Source organism: Diplotaxodon limnothrissa, linkage group LG7, assembly GCF_057381915.1.
Source record: "Diplotaxodon limnothrissa isolate DT_005_m linkage group LG7, D_limnothrissa_male_GT1.1, whole genome shotgun sequence".
In the NCBI taxonomy this organism is placed as follows: domain Eukaryota; kingdom Metazoa; phylum Chordata; class Actinopteri; order Cichliformes; family Cichlidae; genus Diplotaxodon; species Diplotaxodon limnothrissa.
This window is the reverse complement of record NC_140602.1, coordinates 30593769-30612951: the sequence shown is the minus strand read 5'-3', so window position 1 is coordinate 30612951 and position 19183 is coordinate 30593769. Positions and strand designations below refer to the sequence as shown.

Here is a 19183-nt window from a genome sequence, read left to right as displayed (position 1 = left end):
GGTTTGATCTGTTGAGAAGCTCAGGCCTGCAGTCTGTCACATGCTGAGTAAATTTAATATTCCTTCAAAAGTGCTTTCATGGACCTGCAGCTGCATACAGAAACGGATGCAAATTGTTTATGTAGATGTTTGCAGGTGAGAGAAGTTCACCTGAGCGGCTTTTATTCAGTGTGCATGCCGAGTGCTGAGAGAAGGAGGTCATGCTGCAGGTGGACGTGTGGACAGTGATTCAGACTTCTCTTCTAGATGTCGTCAAATATTCGGCTACGAGATGACGACATGGACAGGTACCGTCCTCCAGAGTGCCTGAAAACACAAAAACACACAAGTTCACACATCTCTGGATAGGTCAGTGCAGACACATTAGAAACAGGTGTGCTTTACTCCAACACATTAAAGAGCACTGAGGTCAGCGCTGAAATGAACAAACTGACAGTTATTTATCAGAAAACTTTATAAAAAAAAACCTTTAAGTTCTTTAAATTCAAATTCAAATTTTATTTGTCACACACACACACACAACCATACACAGTATGACATGGGGGTGAAATGCTTGTAGCTGTACAATGCCCGACCATTAAATGACAGAAGAAAAGTTCTACAATATTTACAATTTACTACAAAAATTTACAAATTAACTTAGGAATTTACAGTAAAGAATGTGCAAATAGCAGAAGAGATTATAAAGATAAGGATTATAAATTATAGGAATTATAGGATTATAGGAAATGTGTGTTGGTGCGTGTGGTGACGTGTGTGAGAGTCCAGTCTTATAGTGACGTGTTTGGGAGAGTCCAGTCTACACCTGGTTCAGGCCCCGAATAGCCTGGGGGAAGAAGCTCCTCTTCATTCTCTCTGTTTTGGCCTTAAGGGAGCGGAAGCGCTTCCCAGACCTCAACAGTGAGAAGAGTCCATTGTTGGGATGGGAGAGGTCCATCATAATCTTCCTAGCTTTGGACTTGTACCGCTTGGTGTAGATGGACAGCAGGTCAGGGAGCTCTGATTGAATGATGCGTTCTGCCGAGCGCACCACCCTTTGCAGATCTCGTCTGTCCTGCTTGGTGCTGTTCCCAAACCAGGTGCAGATGTTTGACGTCAGGACGCTCTCGATGGTGCAGGAGTAGAAGTTCTTGAGCACCTTCAGTGGCAGATGGAAGTCTCTAAGTCTTCTGAGGAAGAAGAGACGCTGACGGGCTTTCTTAACCAGGGTGTTGATGTGACAGGACCATGACAGGTCCTGAGTGATGTGGACACCCAGGTATCGGAAACTGTCCACTCTCTCCACTGGCGTGCCACTGATGATGAGGGGTTTGTAATTCCTCGCCTGCTTTGTAGTGAAGTCCACGATCAGCTCCTTAGTCTTGCTGACGTTTAGGAGGAGGTTATTCTCCTGGCACCAGGTCTCCAGGTTCCTAATCTCCTCCAGGTAGGCCGTCTCGATGTTGTCGGAGATCAGGCCCACAACAGCAGTGTCGTCAGCAAACTTGACAATGGAGGTGGTGTCGGATGTGGCTACACAGTCATAAGTGTACAGTGAGTACAGCAGGGGGCTTAAAACACAGCCCTGAGGCACTCCAGTGCTGAGTGAGATGGAGGGGGAGACTTGTTTTCCCACCCTCACTTATTGGGGTCTGTCTGTGAGGAAGTTGAGGATCCACTGACACAGTGATGAGCTGAGTCCTAGATCCGTCAACTTGGTGAAAAGCTTAGAGGGAATTATTGTGTTGAATGCTGAACTGTAGTCCACGAACAGCATCCTAACATAATTCCCTCTGCCAGTGTCCAGGTGACTCAGGGATGTGTGGAGCAGGTGAGATATGGCATCGTCTGTGGAACGATTAGTCCGGTAAGCAAACTGAAGTGAGTCGATGGTGGCAGGAAGTGAAGAAGTGATGTGATCTCTCATCAGTCTTTCAAAACACTTCATCACAATTGAAGTCAGTGCTACTGGACGGTAGTCATTGTGGCAAGCGGGCTGTTGTTTCTTTGGAACAGGGACAATAATGGACCGTTTGAAGCACGTGGGAACCACAGCTTGGGCCAGGGAGAGGTTGAAGATCTCCGTGAACACCGGTGCTAGTTGATCAGCGCAGGCTCTAAGGACCCGGCCAGGGATTGCATCTGGTCCTGCTGCCTTCCTGGTGTTCACCCTCCTGAAGGTGTTCCTCACGGCATGCTCTGTGATGACGAATGCATTTTCTTCACTGGTGCACTCCGAGCGCGCGCAGCCGTTTGTTGTTTTAATTGCTGCGGCGTCGAAGCAAGCATAAAACGTGTTCAGCTCATCAGCCAGTGAAGCATCGGCATTCATCATTGAAGAAGCTGGTTGTTTATAGTCCGTTATAGTCCGCAGTCCTTTCCACAGGCTCCTAGAGTCGCACTGTCGTAGCTGTGACTCTAGTTTTTCCCCGTAGCTCCGCTTTGCCTTTCGGACCGCGCTGCGCACGTTGTAGGACGCAGCCTTGTATAGGTCCATATTACCGGAGACAAGCCCTTCATTGTAGGCAGCGGTGCGTGATCTCAGAGCGTCGCGGATGTTTTTATCCACCCACGGCTTCTGGTTGGGAAACGTTCGGATGATAATTCTTTCTGCTGTGTCGTCCGCTAGTTTCCCGATAAATCCCACAACCGCTTCCGTAAACGGAAAACTATCCACACTTCTCTGTCTCCACTTCTTCACCTTTTCTTACTGAATCCACCCAAAAAACATCCAAACATTTAAATATTATTTCTTCCTTTTGCTTTTTAACAACATTTTGGTTAGTTAACCCTTAGTTAACCCTTTTTTAAATATTTCTGGCTGGTGCATGCAGACATCAACCCTGCAGGTCACGGACATTTTACATCCCGCCAACAGACAGGAGCTAAACATGAGCAACCAAAGTCAAGTTATCTGCATTTGAAACTCTATCCATCCATTCGCTTCCGCTTCTCCTTTTCAGGGTCGCAGGGGTCGCTGGAGCCTATCCCCTATCCCCACTAACTACATGTCTTTGGACTGTGGGGGAAGCCGGAATACCCGGGGAGAACCCACGCAAACACAGGGAGAACATGCAAACTCCACACACGCCCTCCACTCCCTGATGGTGAACTCAGGACCTTCTTGCTGTGAGGCAATAGTGCTAATTTGAAACTCCTCTTTAAATCTATTGGGGCAATAAAAACAGCAGGTTAGGGGTCAGCAGGAGGATCTGATGAAAACCGCTTCACACGTACCACCAACAAGAGTGTTTGGGTGTCACGTCTCTGCTGTGTTGGCTTGGGGCCATTAAGTTATGCACTCTTGTGTTGTACTGTAATAACTTCCTGAATCTCATCCTGGATAATTATCCGTATTTAAAAAAAAAAAAAAAAAAAAAAAAAAAAAACACACTCTGAAATGAAACTGCAGTCAAACTGAAAACTATTAAAATACAAAGTTAAAGAATTAAACATTACCAGCAGCTGAAAACAGGGAAACTCTCAAACGTGCATCCCAAACACAGTGGCCTAACCATGACGATGACACCATGCTTACCTTCCAGACTCAGCGTCCAGCGGGTCATCTGTCAGCGCTTCGGCGTTGAAGTCCAAGGGCTCGGCGTCCTGCAGCAGCTCGATGCGGTCCCTCTCTGCTCGGCTCCCAGACCGGGAATATTTAGCCTCTGTTCAAACAACACGAAGTGCTTCGTCACCCGAAAACCACCAAAAACACCTTCAGAGAGCAGCGTCGACCACCTGCTGACTTACGTCTGCTGTTGCTGGAGCTCACGGTGTCTGAGTAGCTCGTCTCCTTCATCTCGTGGCTGCTCCTGTTCCTCGCAGCGTAGTCTTCTCTCGGGTTCCCGTAGCGCTCCTTCCACTCCTGCAGCAGATGACACAACACAAACAGATCAGGACGCTTGAACAAGGATTTCACTCCTGCTGTTTCCCAGTAGACATCAGTTCATGTTTGTACGTGACGGGTTGTGTAAGCGCTCTGACACGAGTCATCTGTGTCACGCCATGATTCCATCACTCCTGGCATCAGCTTTCTTTCACTCACACATTCATCAAACAGTCAGAAAAACAAACATTTCAGTGTTGTCACTACAGTTGCCTCATCTGCTGATTCTAAATAGCTGTCTCTGTGTTATTGGCCTGCAGGGACGCTGATGTTCAATCTTTAATCTTAGGCAGAAAACCCAGTGATGAGCATCTTCTGTACTTCCTGTTTCAGTGTTGTTTCCTCTCCCAGCAGCTGACTTTGTTATTTTGGAATATAATATTATATCTGAGGAAACCTGCTGTAAACTACAGTCTGTGCACTTAATAAACAATGAAAATATATATTATTAAAATAAGATATACAAAGGGACTTTGATGCATGTGATTAGTTTTCTCTGATATCTAAAAAGAAGCAGCAAACAGGTACTCACCCTCCGTCTGTTCTCACCATCTTCAATCCTCTGCCTCTTCCTTTTCTCTGTAAAAAATATTGTATTTTACTATTTTACTACTTTCATGTTAAAAAGTCAAAGAGAATTCAGATGATGGTGGCAGTCTCACCCCGGCGAATCAGCTCCTTTCCCTCGTCGATCAGGTCAGAGGTCATTTCACTGTCATCCATAAACTGCTGGAAGCCCAGAAGATTCAGGCAGCGAGTCCCCAAACTGAGGAGAACATTGATTATAACACAGAGTCACAAACATAACTACATATATAATAAACCGCCTGATGGTTCTGTTTAATCCTGCACTCACCAGCAGAGAGAAGCAGGATCTAAAAGACTGCTATAAATGCTACAGCTCACCAACACCCCAGACATGCAAAGGTTTTATAATCTGAATTATTTAATCCGTCGGGATCTCTTCCAGTTTTTTGTTTTCAAAGACTTCAGTTTAACTCATGAACAACAAGGAAAAGCAGCAAATTCTGTATGTAAAACCCTGTTCTGGCTTTTCAGACTATCTTCTGTCACATGACCAATCCACACTGTTAAAGAAGCGCCCAGCAGGGAAGACTCCAGAGACTCATCTCACCTGAAGTAGGTGGCGATGCAGAGGATGACGATCAACATGGGGTAGTAGATGTAGAAGCCATTAGCAATGAAAGAGAGGACGCGCATGGATCCCATGATCTGTTCCAACAAACAAACAACAGGTGAGTCAGGCAGACACTGCAGCATAGGTGTGTTACACAGGTTTCATACAGTGTGGGTATTTACAGAAGTGTAAGCAGTTTGCAGCTTTTCCTGGTGGGAGATGGCCGAGTCCATGTGGATCAAACCCAGGAAGTTGAGACAGAGAGGAGGAGTCAGACGACAGAACAGCCTGCAGGAGGAAAACACGACAGAGTCACTAAACCTCCATCAGGTCAACTCCTCCATCGCCTCCAAGTGAACTTCTGCGTCACATAACATGTTGTTTAATAACACTGACTCACTACAAAACGCTCTAGTTTCTGTGCTTTAAGAAGATAAAGAGGAGATCCTTTCTACAGAACAGGTATTAAAATTAAGTAATTTGAGGTTTTTTGAAACAGTACAAATGTTTTTCTTGTATATGAGGAGGAACATTCTAGAAAGAAACATGTGTGCTCATGTCTTCTCTTGGTTTACAGCGATCTTTCCTGAACATGTCCCTTTCAGAATCCTTTCAAAATAAAAGCATTCTTGCTGTCACTTACATGCCGCTGAACTGGAGGCTGTAGGCGTCGGTCTGGTGGTGGGAGGCCAGGTAGTAGTAGTTGAAGACTCGGATGCGAAACACGGTGGAGTAAACACAGGTGCACAGGAAGAAGATTGTGATGAAGCACGCCATCTGGTGGAGAGAGAGAGCAAAAGGTGATCAGAGGTCTGAATGAAGTGTGATCGTGTTTCAACAAAGAAACAGTGAAACTGAAACACGCATCACATGTCATGTTTCCTTCATTGTAAAACAACAAAGACTCAGCTGTGCAGCACTCCATCACACAGCAGCCTTTAAACACTTTCAGAGGCTCTACAGAAATATGAAGCTCTGTGTCTGATGGTTTGTGTGTAAACCAGCGTCTGTCTTCTCAGGCTCACCTCGATGTACAGGTAGTTGTAGTCTCTCTCAGCCAACTGGATGAAGATGGCGAACAGCGAGAGGACGGGCCGTGTGCTGAAGAAGGTGCACTCGGACCAAACCACAACCACGCTGAACAGAGTCAGGACGATGGAGAGGAGGCGGTAAAACCAGCGCTTCAGGAAGCACTCCCAGTACCACTCTGTGACACACACACACACACACACACACACACAGGGCAGTGTTTACTCTTCGACGTCACTGCCACCAGCAACCAAAGGAAAACTGTAGCAGGACACCTGTGCAGGTGGTTACAGGAGTGATCTCATTACACCCACCTACAGTCGGGGTGTAGATGTATCTGCTGAACCAGCCGGCCGGCTCTGATGAAGGGAAGCTGTGGACAAACTGGTGGGTGGAGCTGGTCTCGTTCTTGGCCACGTCCTCCAGGTGGATGGCCTGCTGCAGGAGGATTTGCCACTGCACACGCGTCCGGTTGTGTCTCTGCACGGCGTAGATCACCTGCACACGACAGGTTCGGACATCAGAGTAGGGGAAACAGAGTGAACAGGAAACAGAAGACTTCAGCTGTGTGCAGTGTGAGGAGGAAACTACAAGCACAAAGAGAAAGATTTTTCCTTGTTTCATCGCTTTTTACATCATCGTCATCTCATCATCATCCTCTTCTTTTTTGAAATCATCACCTGTACAGCATCACTGTAACTGTAAATGTTCTGCAGTGGAACGAGGACTATCTTCTCGCTCAGCTGACAGCAGTGATTACAAAGATTATGAGTCATATCTTTATCGATCTGAATCTTACAATCTAAGCCAGTTCAGTGCAGCTCAGTTCTGCATTTTCAGGCACTTCTAATATTCTGGCCACCTCATGTATATAAATAAATATGAAGAACAGAAAAAAGAGACATCTTTAAATATAATGAACATGTAATGTACCATCAGCAACATAATTAAAATGGACATCAGAAACTTTGTTACGGTGGAAATTTTGGGGGCCAGTGGGAGTAAAATGTCCGTCCATCTCAGACAGACGGAGCCTGACATCATGGTTTGCTTCTCACCCCCGGCTAACAAAGGTCAGCACTAGACTGAGCTTTGTAAGATTAGCTGATGCCCCCAACCTTCACTGAGCAGCTTTATCATGTGGATAAAGTTTAAGGTGGACGTGCTCTGTGCAGGTATTCAGGAAACACACAGAAACACTTTCACTGAACACAAAAACATCTGCCACCACATCGTCAGGAGTCTTCATTAGAATCTGTTTCATCTCTTTATTCCTCCAATAAGAAGGCAGCACAGTCTGATTGACTCGTCAAATCCTCTCACCTGTTTATGAAGCTTCACCAGGCTCTTCTCCGTCGGGTACGTATTCTGTTTGTCATCAAAGTCCTCGTAGTCGTCCATGTTCCTGCCCATCTTCTCCTGGTAGTCCAAGGGGCACTGAGGGAAACCACGAGCACGTCATCACACTCATGAACTTAAACATCACAGTTATCACCCATCATGTTCACGCTCAGCTTCGCTCTACGTACTTTCCTGAGGATGGTGTCGATGTACTTCCTCAGCGGGTGGTTGTATTTGATGGATTCGCTGACCTTTCTCACCTCCTACAGCAGAACAGACGTCTCAGTGAAAACGGCAACATTAAACCAAATGTTTGTAACTGCTGGAGGCTGTCACTTACCTCCATGACATCCTCCAGGTTCTCTTCTGCATCCGCCTTCTCCGTCATCAGCTTGGATGCCTTGAAGTAGGTCTTGACGAGCAAGTGTCCATGCCGGGAGGAGTTCCAGTAGGACCGAGGGATCTCCACCAGCCCGTACCCGAGTAACAGCACCAGCAGGAACAAACCCCAGGTGTTGGCGGCAGTGATCCCGATGGTCTGTAGCTCGTACCTGAGTAACACACAGAGCAGGTAACTCCATACAGCAGCCAATCAGGAGGAGTTTAGGAGTCGATTATGTGTTTATACAGCCCTCTGCATTTAATCGTCACAGCATGTCTTTGTCCTGTCTTTCTCTTCACAGACAGGACAAAACAAAACAAAAAAAGGGGGTTCTTCCTCAGGGTCCACTCACCAGGAGAGGCGCAACTCAGGATGAACGGCCACGTAAATGAGCAAAGAGCCGAAAATGAGCAGGTATGTCCCGTAATAAATGGCGTTCTCAATCAGTGCCGTTTTGATCTTCCCGGTGATGGAGAAGCCTCCGGAGCGAGCGTACGACTGCATGAAGGGCAGCAGCAGCCTGACGACACAAGAAAACCTTTAAAACACAAAAACTCAGCATGTGGAGGTTTCATGAGGAGACTCGGGCTCGTACTGACCACGTGAGGCACTGAGACGTCCAGTACACCACCCTCCAGAACACTGGCATGATGCCATCAGGGATGTAGCTCCACGGCTTGTGGCACAGCGTTCGTACACTGAGAGGAAACACAATCAGGAGTTCAGAAACCTGCTGATGTTATCTGGTTTTATTTACTAAGACAACACTTCTTTTAGTCACATTTTTTGTAACACACTCAGGTCTCTCTAAGAAAAGCCGCCTGAGTTTCAAAGTACATTTACTCAAGTTCAATAAGAAGGAGTCGCTTCAAATCCTGCTCTGTCTTCTGCTCTGACTCTCTGTGTGAAAAGATCATTAACGACTTGAAATGCCTTCATGTCCAGATCACAGAGGACATACTGAGTGGATGTGTTGTTTGGGTTCAGCTCTCTGTCCCTGAATTATGAATTATGTCAAACACTTCCTGTTAATCACCAACAAATTTCCAGAAAACTCACTGCAGAGGTTTCAACCTTTACCCTGAAATCACACACGCACGCACAGCATTCAAACCTTTTTGTGGGTGCAGCGGTTGTGTTTACTATAGTGCGATTGGACAGCGGTGAGACGAGGGCGGGAACAGACGCCTGCTCCTTGTGGTCCTGCTCACACTGCCTGTAGATTGTCTGTAAGCAGCAGACAGACAAACGTACGCTGACACACATTCACTGAATGAAATCAAACATGTAAAGATCTTTTCCACACATATGGAAGTCGAAATCTGACATTTACATCAGAGCCGTATAAAACAGTAATCTTTTGTTGTGTAACAGATGTGCTTGAAGTCCACAGGAGCTCATAAGGCTTCTCTATGAAATGTCATAAAAGTTAAAGATGTTATATTAAAAAACAAAAGAATCTCAAAAATGACAAAGAACAACTAGACAGTAGGGCCATGATTAGTCGATTAGTCACGATTACGTCAACTATCAAAATCGTCGACGACTGAATTAATAGTCGACGCGTCGTTTGAAGCTTTGTAAGATCACAAAAGACGCAGGAATAAGTAGTAGGATTTAAGAGTGTAATAACGGACTGAAACAGAAGATGGCAGCACTGCATGTACAAGGATGCCAGCTGCCGTTAAACCCCGAAGAAGAAGAAGCTGTGTCCCAGAATTCATAGCGCAGCCCAGCTCAGTTTCCAACAATGGCGGCAGCTAGTTAGTTTTAATGTTACTCTTATTATTCTTTCTGGGTCACAAAATAAACGTTTAACATATTTTCAGGCGAGAATGTAGCTGTGGAAACCTCAAATATCTGCTCAGTTTATCAAGACACCACATATTTTCAAAAGCGCTCCGACGTTTTCGGAGACGTCTGTTACCCACCAGCTCGATAGTTAGCCGGGGGCAAGGCTCACTAGAGCCGTGAGGACACCGGACTCCCGGCAGATCGTTTTCAAACCTACCGCCGTCTTTCGCTACTCAGGTTAAACATGATATATAAGTCACTTAGATAACTTAAACATGTTATTGTTTGGATTTTTTTAGTATTTTATTTGTTCCCGAGTAAATCGATTTAGCTGAGATGAAAGTTATAGTTTTTACACAGCTGAATAAACGTCAAGCAGACAACTGATTATCAGAAGTGTGAGATGCTCGAGAATATACTCCAGTGTCCTGTTATATTTTAGATAGCAAGGAGTTTATTAAACTTCACTGAAACAATCTGCAAATTTCATTAAAATTTAATAAACTATCATCTTGTCTTTATTTTTAGTTAGCACATACCTTAAACACTTAAAGCTGTAACCTAATGATAGTTATATAAGAGCAGATCCATGATCTGATTAGTCGACTAATTGCAAAAATAATCGGTGACTAGTCGACTATCAAAATAATCGTTTGTGGCAGCCCTACTAGACAGAAACCATCAAAGTCCTGAGGAGCTTCGTGAATGGAAGGCTTGAACACCTCTGAGGACTTTGGAGGGATCTCAGTTTGATGCTGTGTGTCATACTGACCGTGCTGACGTCCAGAGGCAGGATGAAGACGATGAGGAAGCACAGGTACCAGGCCAGCAGCGTGCCGAACAGCACCATGCGCTGCTGCTTCTTGAAGTCTCCATATCGGTGCAGCAGGAACAGCGCCAAAAAAAACACCACTACGATCTCGATGCCGAGCGCCGCCCCACTCATCCTGCTGCGCTCCCGTCAGCAGGCACTGACACAAACCTGCAGCAGGTGGACAGAAACACTGGCGTGGTCACTTTACAGTTTTTTACAGACGCTAGGACACATTTCTCAATACTTAGGTCACTTTTGCAAAACTCCTCACACAGTGAGCACAACAGAAGTCTATGTGGGCTAAACTGAGGATCAGTTATCATTGTTTTGGCACAAAATGCATTCAATGACTACATCTCTCAAATTTCATGAATTATCTTCTCACTCAGACACAACAACTGCCAAAAATCTTTGTACGTACAGGACATTTTGCATGTGCTTACATACTGTTTTCAAAACTGTTAAACTTATGGCCAAAACAATAACACAATGCAAAACTGAATAAGACAGCAAAATCCAACAGCAATATTTTATTGAAACATATTTTAAATCTAAAAATGCAGTTTAATCAGCCACAGCTGATTCTCATTGTAGATGAACATCTACACAGGTGTTACTCCTTCAATTTTTCAACTCCTTCAATTCTGGCATGCCAGAAGATTCTTTCCTAGGTGTGTTGCCCTAGATGACATAAAATGTGATGTGGATGAGAACCTGTGGCCAAATGGAGAAGGCCGAGTAGATTAGCATTACTATTGTATGTGTATCAGTGGATGGTGTGTATACAAATTCTTGTATTTTGGGATTACTTAGTGCAAAAAAATAAAAATACATAAACAAATATTAACGAATTCTGCATGATGTCTGATTCATTCCAGTAACATATATTGAAATTATAAACAGAGATGTGTCCTTGTTTTACACAAGAAAACACTGTGTAATGCTACATGTTGTTAGTGTTTTTTAGGTCATTGTTTTGTGGGTGACAAAGTGTGTTTGTCGGCTGTCAACCTTTGCTAGTGTTCTGGAAGAATGAGTTTATTTGAGACCTGAATAAAGTGTTTTGGTAGTTGTAGTGCATTTTGAATGTGAAATGAACTGCTTTGCCAAGCTGACGGTCAGTTAGGAGAATTGTGTGAAGAGTTTTTCAAAAGTGACCTAAGTATTGTGAAATGTGTCCTAGCGGCTGTAAAAAACTGTAACGAAGCATTAATCACTTGAATCTTCAAATGCTACATCTGTTGGCTCTGTGATGGATTTTAGTCTCATTATTTGTGGGAGATCTGAAGCGCTCTTGAGCAGAGCACACATCTGACAGGCTCGACGATCATCTCCACATTACCTGCAGAAAGCTGGAAAAATGAAAAATATTCACACTAAATCTCTGTGGGAAAGTCTGACTGCAGACAGTGACAATAAAGGAGCTGCTGTTGGTTGGTTATTAGGTTAGCTGCCAGTAACTGCTGTCTAACACAATAATGATGACCGCCATCTCAGAGAATCAGGACAGACGTGCACCGATGAGCAGAGGCACGCCGACCTGCCCTGAAAGACTCTTTGTGTGGTTTCTTTGAAAAGTTGGGGGATGGAGGTTCCAACAAGCGACACGGGAAACAGCAGTTTTCCTCAGCAAGGGACCGGGGTTACGTAGCAGGGTCATCAAACTCAGAGCCAGCAAGTCTGCTGTGATGTTTCCTCAGGATTCGGTCACGTTCACTGGGTGAAGTGTGCAGAAGCCTTTGGACGAACCGTTGGGTCTTTATGCAAAGCTTTACATCATCTCTGTGTTCCCTCTAGCACCATCACTGGCTAACCCATCACATGGACTCTTCACCCTCCTGCCCTCTGGGAGGCGCTACAGGAGCCACCGGACTAAGACAACCAGGTACCTGAACAGCTTCTTCCCCACAGCCGTCAGACTCCTGAATAGGGCTGCCACAAACGATTATTTTGATAGTCGACTAGTCACCGATTATTTTTGCGATTAGTCGACTAATCAGATCATCATCCATTGGACGTACAGCTTATTGCACCAGCAGCATCTGCTCTTATATAACTATCATTAGCTTACAGCTTTAAGTGTTTAAGATCTGTGCTAACTAAAAATAAAGACAAGATGATAGTTTATTAAACTTCACCGAAACAATCTGCAAATTTCATTAAAATTTAATAAACTCCTTGCTATCTAAAATATAACAGGACACCGGAGTAAATTCTCGAGCATCTCACACTTCTGATAATCAGCTGTCTGCTTGATGTTTATTCAGTTGTGTAGAAACTGTAACTTTAATCTCAGCCAAACCGATTCACTCAGGAACAAATAAAATACTGAAAAAAGCCAAACAATAACATTTTTAAGTTATCTAAGTGACTTATATATCATGTTTAACCTGAGTAGCGAAAGACGGCGGTGGGTTTGAAAATGATTTGCCAGGAGTCCGGTGCTCTCACGGCTCTAGTGAGCCTAGCCCCCGGCTAGCTAGTGGGTAACAGACGTCTCCGAAAACGTCGGAGCGCTTTTGAAAATATGTGGTGTCTTGATAAACTGAGCAGATATTTCAGGTTTACACAGCTACATTCTCGCCTGAAAATATGTTAAACGTTTATTTTGTGACCCAGAAAGAATAATAAGAGTAATATTAAAACTTACTAGCTGCCGCCATTGTTGGAAACTGAGCTGGGCTGCGCTATGAATTCTGGGACACAGCTTCTTCTTCTTCGGGGTTTAACGGCAGCTGGCGTCCTTGTACATGCAGTGCTGCCATCTTCTGTTTCAGTCCGTTATTACACTCTTAAATCCTACTACTTATTCCTGCGTCTTTTGGGATCTTACAAAGCTTCAAACGACGCGTCGACTATTAAATCAGTCGTCGACGATTTTGATAGTCGACGTAATCGTGACTAGTCGACTAATCGTGGCAGCCCTACTCCTGAACTCTGCCTCCTGACATCTGACCCACGTTAACACATGGACTGGACATACACACACACACACACACACACAATGGACAACTGTACCCTCAAACACAATAATAACATGGACTGAACCACCACTCACAACCACTAGCACTTTATATAGCCTCTGTAGAAATTATCCACATATCTCACTTATCTTAACTGCACTACTGTATAGTTCTGTGTAAATAATCATTCTGTACATACAATAATTTTTAATTCCACAACTGTTTATAACCTGCACAGTTCACATTTCTGTATAGCTGTATATCTCAGATTTCTGTATAGTTTTTCATATTTATATCCTGTTCATAGCCTGTACATAGCTTGTACTCACTACAGCCTGTACATACTTACACTTATAGCATATTCATAACATACTTCATACCGTGTACATTATAACATACCATAATAGACCCATTTCTGTAATATACTCACATATCTATATTATTGCTAATATATATTGTAATATATCTATATCACTAAAGCACTTCTGGATGGATGCAAACTGCATTTTGTTGCCCTGTACCTGTGCATGTGCAATGACAATAAAGTTGAATTCTATTCTATTCTATTCTAAATGACATCACCTGGGTGAGCTGCCCACTTTTGACTCTGCCTCTTCTTCCTCAAAGTCAAAGTTTCTGAATGTATCTGTGGTTATTACAACAAACAGCTGGATTCCACTCAGGTTTTTTAAGCCTAACCCTTATTTTGAAAGTTCAGTCCCTGCTAAAGCCGACCCTTCCTTCCAGCTTGGTGGTCAGGTTGCTCTCAGTCTTCTTCGGTGGATAAACTCCACCGGGACTATGCTGGGTGATGAGCTCCTGTATTGAACTCACAAAGAGCCACAAAGCAGTGCAAAGCTCATTGCTGCCTACTGCAAGCCCAGCCAGGGAGTTGGATTCTGTCTATGGATGAAGATTTAACTGTTGATGCAGCGGATTATTGCTCCAGAGTTTCTGTCAGAGGTTTATTTCTTAATGTACTCTAAGAAAGCATGGAGGCCCATCCTGTCATCCACACATGTGAGGCCACCTAACACTATTAGTTACCTCACACCTTGTGTCACTCTCTGACTTCTGTCCAGGTTCAACTGTTCAATCATGAAAAACATATTTCCCTGTCAGTGCTGACAGGCACTGCCTGCAGATGTTCCTTTTAAGCTTGCTTTGTATTTTTTTTTTTTTACAGCATGTCTAATGTTCTGACGTCCTACTGAAACAAACACACCTGCTCTGCCTCACGTTTCCTCTCAAGCTGCAAACATCTGCCACCTAGCTGTTTCTGTTTTAATAACCACAGATCCATTCAGAAACTTTGACTCTGAGGAAGAAGAGGCAAACGCTTTAAGAGGAAGCTGGGCTTCTCTGTCTGTGGTCATGTGATCCTCCTCGTGATGGTATAAAGGTCAGAGATCTTCTCTCAGATGAGATTACCATCAATAAAACCAAAGTGTCCACACAGCTGTGACATCAGTCTGTGCTGCAGGACTTGTGCCTCTCTTGATGTTTCTCACACTTGCACTTCATTTTATTTTTATTTCTACAGATTTCTTCCTTATGTGAACAGCTGAAGGACCAGGGGTAACATGTGAAGATTTTTTATCTGTCCCCAAAAAGACCATTGGTGTTGTGAAAAGTCACATGATCAGTGATGAACCAACAAGCAGGAATGAGCTGAAGGAATGAGCTCAGACTCAACCGATGTAGCCTCAGTGAATGTGTGTTTAACATATCACTGTTGTTAAACAGGCTTATAGTTTGTGTGTCCGGCCTATGTGTGTGTTAATGTGTGTAGGCCCTGTGGTTTTACATTTGTGTCCACAGCCCACCCTGTAATGCCGGGAATGCCTCAGTGACCTCCCAGAAGAGTAAGGAGAGTGGATATGCTATTGCAGAGGCTCAGACTCAGGTAAGTAGCAACCATCACTGTGTCAGGCCTCACTAACATACAGTTAACCTGTGAGGGAGTCAGACAGTCTGAGTGACTGTTCTTGCCTCTGGTCAGATCACACATGTTGATCTTAAACCTCATTCAGCATTAATGGGGCTCCACAGATGTGCAGGTTACCCAGATGTGCACTTATGCCCCTCTGCACCCTCCTCCTCCCTGCACCCCTATGCTACAGAGGTGTGTAAACAGCTCCCAGTGATGATACAGGCTCTCAGTGTGTCGCAGCTACAAGGAGCTGTAACCGCAGACCCAATCACAGACAGGAAGTCCTGACTTCCGCCTGACAGCCGCGGACATATTCATCACCGTTCCCGGCTGATGAGGAGGATTTCTGGGAGACCACACCCGGAGGAAACTGCGATTCCTTATGTGTTATGATGTAGATACTCGGGTGACCCGCAGCTGACCTCACAGCCTCTCGGAGCTTCACAGCCGCGCGTGAACGCCCGCCGACTCCTTATCAGCCTTGGGGCTGTTCGCGGAGACGCGCAGAGCGACAGCTGCCGGTGTTCCAGATCTACTGGCGTTTAGATCAACTGGCGTTGGTCGAACAGATGTGTGGCAGTCTTGCGTTTCAGGAGCTGCTACCGACAAACCAGCAAAAAAAACCGCCAAATGTGTCATCTGTGACACTTGTGAGGTTGTCTCAAACACACTCCGTCAGTCTTGATGCTGTTGAACAACAAAATGTATAAAAATGTGGCGAGTTTACCTGGTGATATCCTCATGCGCGACGCGATCGCGAAAACAGCAAACAAGTAACACCACGCCGATGTTGTTCACAGGACAGCAAGAGTAAACGATCGGGAGACTCTTGTCGTCGTTATCGTTCCCCTCGCACGGTTTATTTCTCCGAATTCAGCGTTTTTGCTTCACAACTAAAGCGAGCAGTTTACTTTGTGCACTAACATGGAGTCGAGTCAACCAGCGCCACCTCTGGCCAAGTGCCACAGCCTACAGCCAGATCAACCTGTGACACATCTGCACCACGTTTGAATCAGTGTCATGCACATTTGTACCTTTCAATTGTCTCTGTTTGTGCGTCATGCAAATAAACCTTTGAAAAGAATGAAATGATATCATATATTCCTTATTGGCCTACATTTGTACAAAATCCCAAATTATATACACAAAGTCATAGAAATCACCACTCCAATTGGTCATCATGATTTTGATATTCTCTTTTTCCATAACAATGAAATACACCTTGGACAAATATGACACATCAATATTTCATTAGTGTTGTCACATCACATCCTGTAAGCATCGTCTGTCTGTGTCTGTTCCCTGGAAATTAATATTTCCAGCCAATATAGGCAATCCATCAACATGGCTGGAGTTATATACAGTCTGTATAAGTGTGGTTAATCTAATGAACATTTGTAAGGAGATGGCAGTTACTGTGAATTCACAGCAGTTACACAGTGATTAGTAATAAACAGAGCCAGTGAGAGTGAGTGGATTTAAGAAAGTCAGTGACTCAGGTGTGTTGCTTGGTTTGTCATCTGTTTGTGAGACTGGAGGAGACGTAGAAATCCTTTGTTTTAAATCTTAGTTAGGAAGATTCCTGTTTGAAAACAAGCACTTTCTGTGAGGAATGCAAGAAGTACATCTGCAGAAAGCACATTTTGTCCAGCATGTGGACAAAATTGAAAATGTTGAGGATTGAAAAACTGAGAACGTTGGGCAAGTTCAAAAGAAATGTGTTTGTAAGAACGAAAAACCAAATTGTTCCTAAAATAGTTATGGAAAGTCTAACTGTTGTATGTCTGTGTTCTACATGTTTATCTAATGGAAAATAAAGTTGCTATTGTTTTATTGCAGTTTTTGGATAATTCTGAGTGGATTTACACAGTACGGGTCAAAATGACCCGCAACAAAATCAATGTCAATTGTTTGTTCTTCAACATAATACAAGGGTTAATTTCCAAAACTTGCTTATGATCTTCAATTTGTAGCAGATCCACTATCACACAGCAGCTGGAGCAGTCTCCAATGGAGGTCAGTCCACTACTACCATAGCCTACTACTAGATTAACTTGTGACACATCTGCACCTGCTGCTATGATCACATTGAGTAGAGGCTGAGTGGCTGCACTTACCCCTGGTACATCCAAATCTGCCCACAAACATGTTGACAGGTGCAATGGCAGCAATGTGGATTGTCAACACTAAAAACAATCAGTAAGCAAAGACAACAGGGATCACTTTTTTCTGTTTATTTAGCACCCACAGCATTTGTCCACAACACTGTGTGGTACCACTTTCCACAGAAGGTGCATTCAATCTGCAAGATTGAATGAGATTGTCAGGGTCATTGTCTGACTGTTTATTACTAATCACCTGCAGTACATTCACAGTAACTGCCATCTCCTTACAAATGTTTATTAGATTAACCACACTTATACAGACTGTATATAACAACCAACTCTGAAATGTTCGTTTGCAGAGGGAAGACACAGGCAGACTATGCTAACGACATGTGATGTTACAACACTAATGAAATATTGATGTGTCATATTTGTCCAAGGTGTATTTCATTGTTATGGAAAAAGAGAATATCAAAATCATGATGACCAATTGGAGTGGTGATGTCTATGACTTTGTGTATATAATTTGGGATTTTGAACAAATGTAGGCCAATAAGGAATATATGATATCATTTCATTCTTTTCAAAGGTTTATTTGCATGACGCACAAACAGAGACAATTGAAAGGTACAAATGTGCATGACACTGATTCAAACGTGGTGCAGATGTGTCACAGGTTGATCTGGCTGTAGGCTGTGGCACTTGGCCAGAGGTGGCGCTGGTTGACCCGACTCCATGTTAGTGCACAAAGTAAACTGCTCGCTTTAGTTGTGAAGCAAAAACGCTGAATTCGGAGAAATAAACCGTGCGAGGGGAACGATAACGACGACAAGAGTCTCCCGATCGTTTACTCTTGCTGTCCTGTGAACAACATCGGCGTGGTGTTACTTGTTTGCTGTTTTTGCGATCGCGTCGCGCATGAGGATATCACCAGATAAACTCGCCACATTTTTAAACATTTTGTTGTTCAACAGCATCAAGACTGACGGAGTGTGTTTGACATAACCTCACAAGTGTCACAGATGACACATTTGGCGTTTTTTTGCTGGTTTGTCGGTAGCAGCTCCTGAAACGCAAGACTGCCACACATCTGTTCGACCAACGCCAGTTGATCTAAACGCCAGTAGATCTGGAACACCGGATCAACCAGGAACTCCGGCTAGCTGCCGCCGTGGGTTAGCAACCTCCTCCCAGCAGCCCCATCAGCTCTTACCGTGATTCCTGTGTGGGCTCCGGCTCCTCTCGGAGTGACGAGGCCCCGTTTATCTCCGCGAGCTGCTCCTGTTATTATCAGCCACCGGTCTCCGAGAGAAACCTCTTGATTTCAGCTCGTTAGCTCAGTAGCATCAGCCCGTCACATCCCGGCCCTACCGGGAGGAGCAGATGACGTCAGAGCCAGTCTGCGCGTGCGCAAACACCATGTCATTCTGCCGCTTCTCTTAGCGCTTTATCGTTACTGCCCTCCACCGGATAGATCAGGAATTACCTGAGACAGAAGATTGAAGGTTCCAGAACACAAGATGACGTCATCGGCGTCACAGCGTCAAAACACCTTATCTTCACACCCTGCTGAGCACAGCTGCACGCACAAGTGCTTCCAGCTGTGCTCTAGTTGAATTTAAGCACTAATCTGGATCTTCACCTCCTAAGCAGGTGAAGACAACACAAGGGCTTTAACGAAGATGTGAACACATTAATGTTTCACTATTAGGTATTTCTGCAGGAACTACTTCCTGTGTGTCAGCCTTCACAAATAAATGTGTGTGCGTGTGTGTGTGTGTGTGCATGTGGAGGGGGTTGCTCCACTCTCTTTAATATT

The 19183-nt window shown here is 44.4% G+C and overlaps 2 protein-coding genes across 3 annotated transcripts in view; both read right to left on the bottom strand.

Moving 5' to 3' along the window:
- The window catches only part of lmbrd2b (LMBR1 domain containing 2b), a 19124-nt gene extending 375 nt beyond the window's left edge, over positions 1-18749 (bottom strand). The window contains exons 1-18 of one of the 2 annotated variants that reach the window (XM_085359583.1): positions 18578-18749; positions 10322-10531; positions 8870-8982; positions 8355-8453; positions 8108-8275; positions 7714-7924; positions 7562-7636; positions 7356-7469; positions 6347-6530; positions 6029-6210; positions 5647-5780; positions 5186-5291; positions 5001-5098; positions 4528-4631; positions 4398-4444; positions 3730-3844; positions 3518-3644; positions 1-306 (exon numbers count right to left, since the gene is read on the bottom strand). The exon at positions 1-306 is cut by the window's left edge and continues 375 nt beyond it. In XM_085359583.1, coding sequence (XP_085215709.1) covers positions 243-306; positions 3518-3644; positions 3730-3844; positions 4398-4444; positions 4528-4631; positions 5001-5098; positions 5186-5291; positions 5647-5780; positions 6029-6210; positions 6347-6530; positions 7356-7469; positions 7562-7636; positions 7714-7924; positions 8108-8275; positions 8355-8453; positions 8870-8982; positions 10322-10495 — 2115 coding nt within the window. In that variant the 5' untranslated portion in view covers positions 10496-10531; positions 18578-18749 and the 3' untranslated portion in view covers positions 1-242. Of the gene's footprint in view, positions 307-3517; positions 3645-3729; positions 3845-4397; positions 4445-4527; positions 4632-5000; positions 5099-5185; positions 5292-5646; positions 5781-6028; positions 6211-6346; positions 6531-7355; positions 7470-7561; positions 7637-7713; positions 7925-8107; positions 8276-8354; positions 8454-8869; positions 8983-10321; positions 10532-18577 lie in introns of those variants that run through there. The other variant, XM_085359584.1, reaches the window with a different exon arrangement.
- The window catches only part of LOC146628517 (uncharacterized), a 171512-nt gene that overhangs the window by 33991 nt on the left and 118338 nt on the right, over positions 1-19183 (bottom strand). The gene's annotated exons all lie outside the window — the stretch shown is intronic.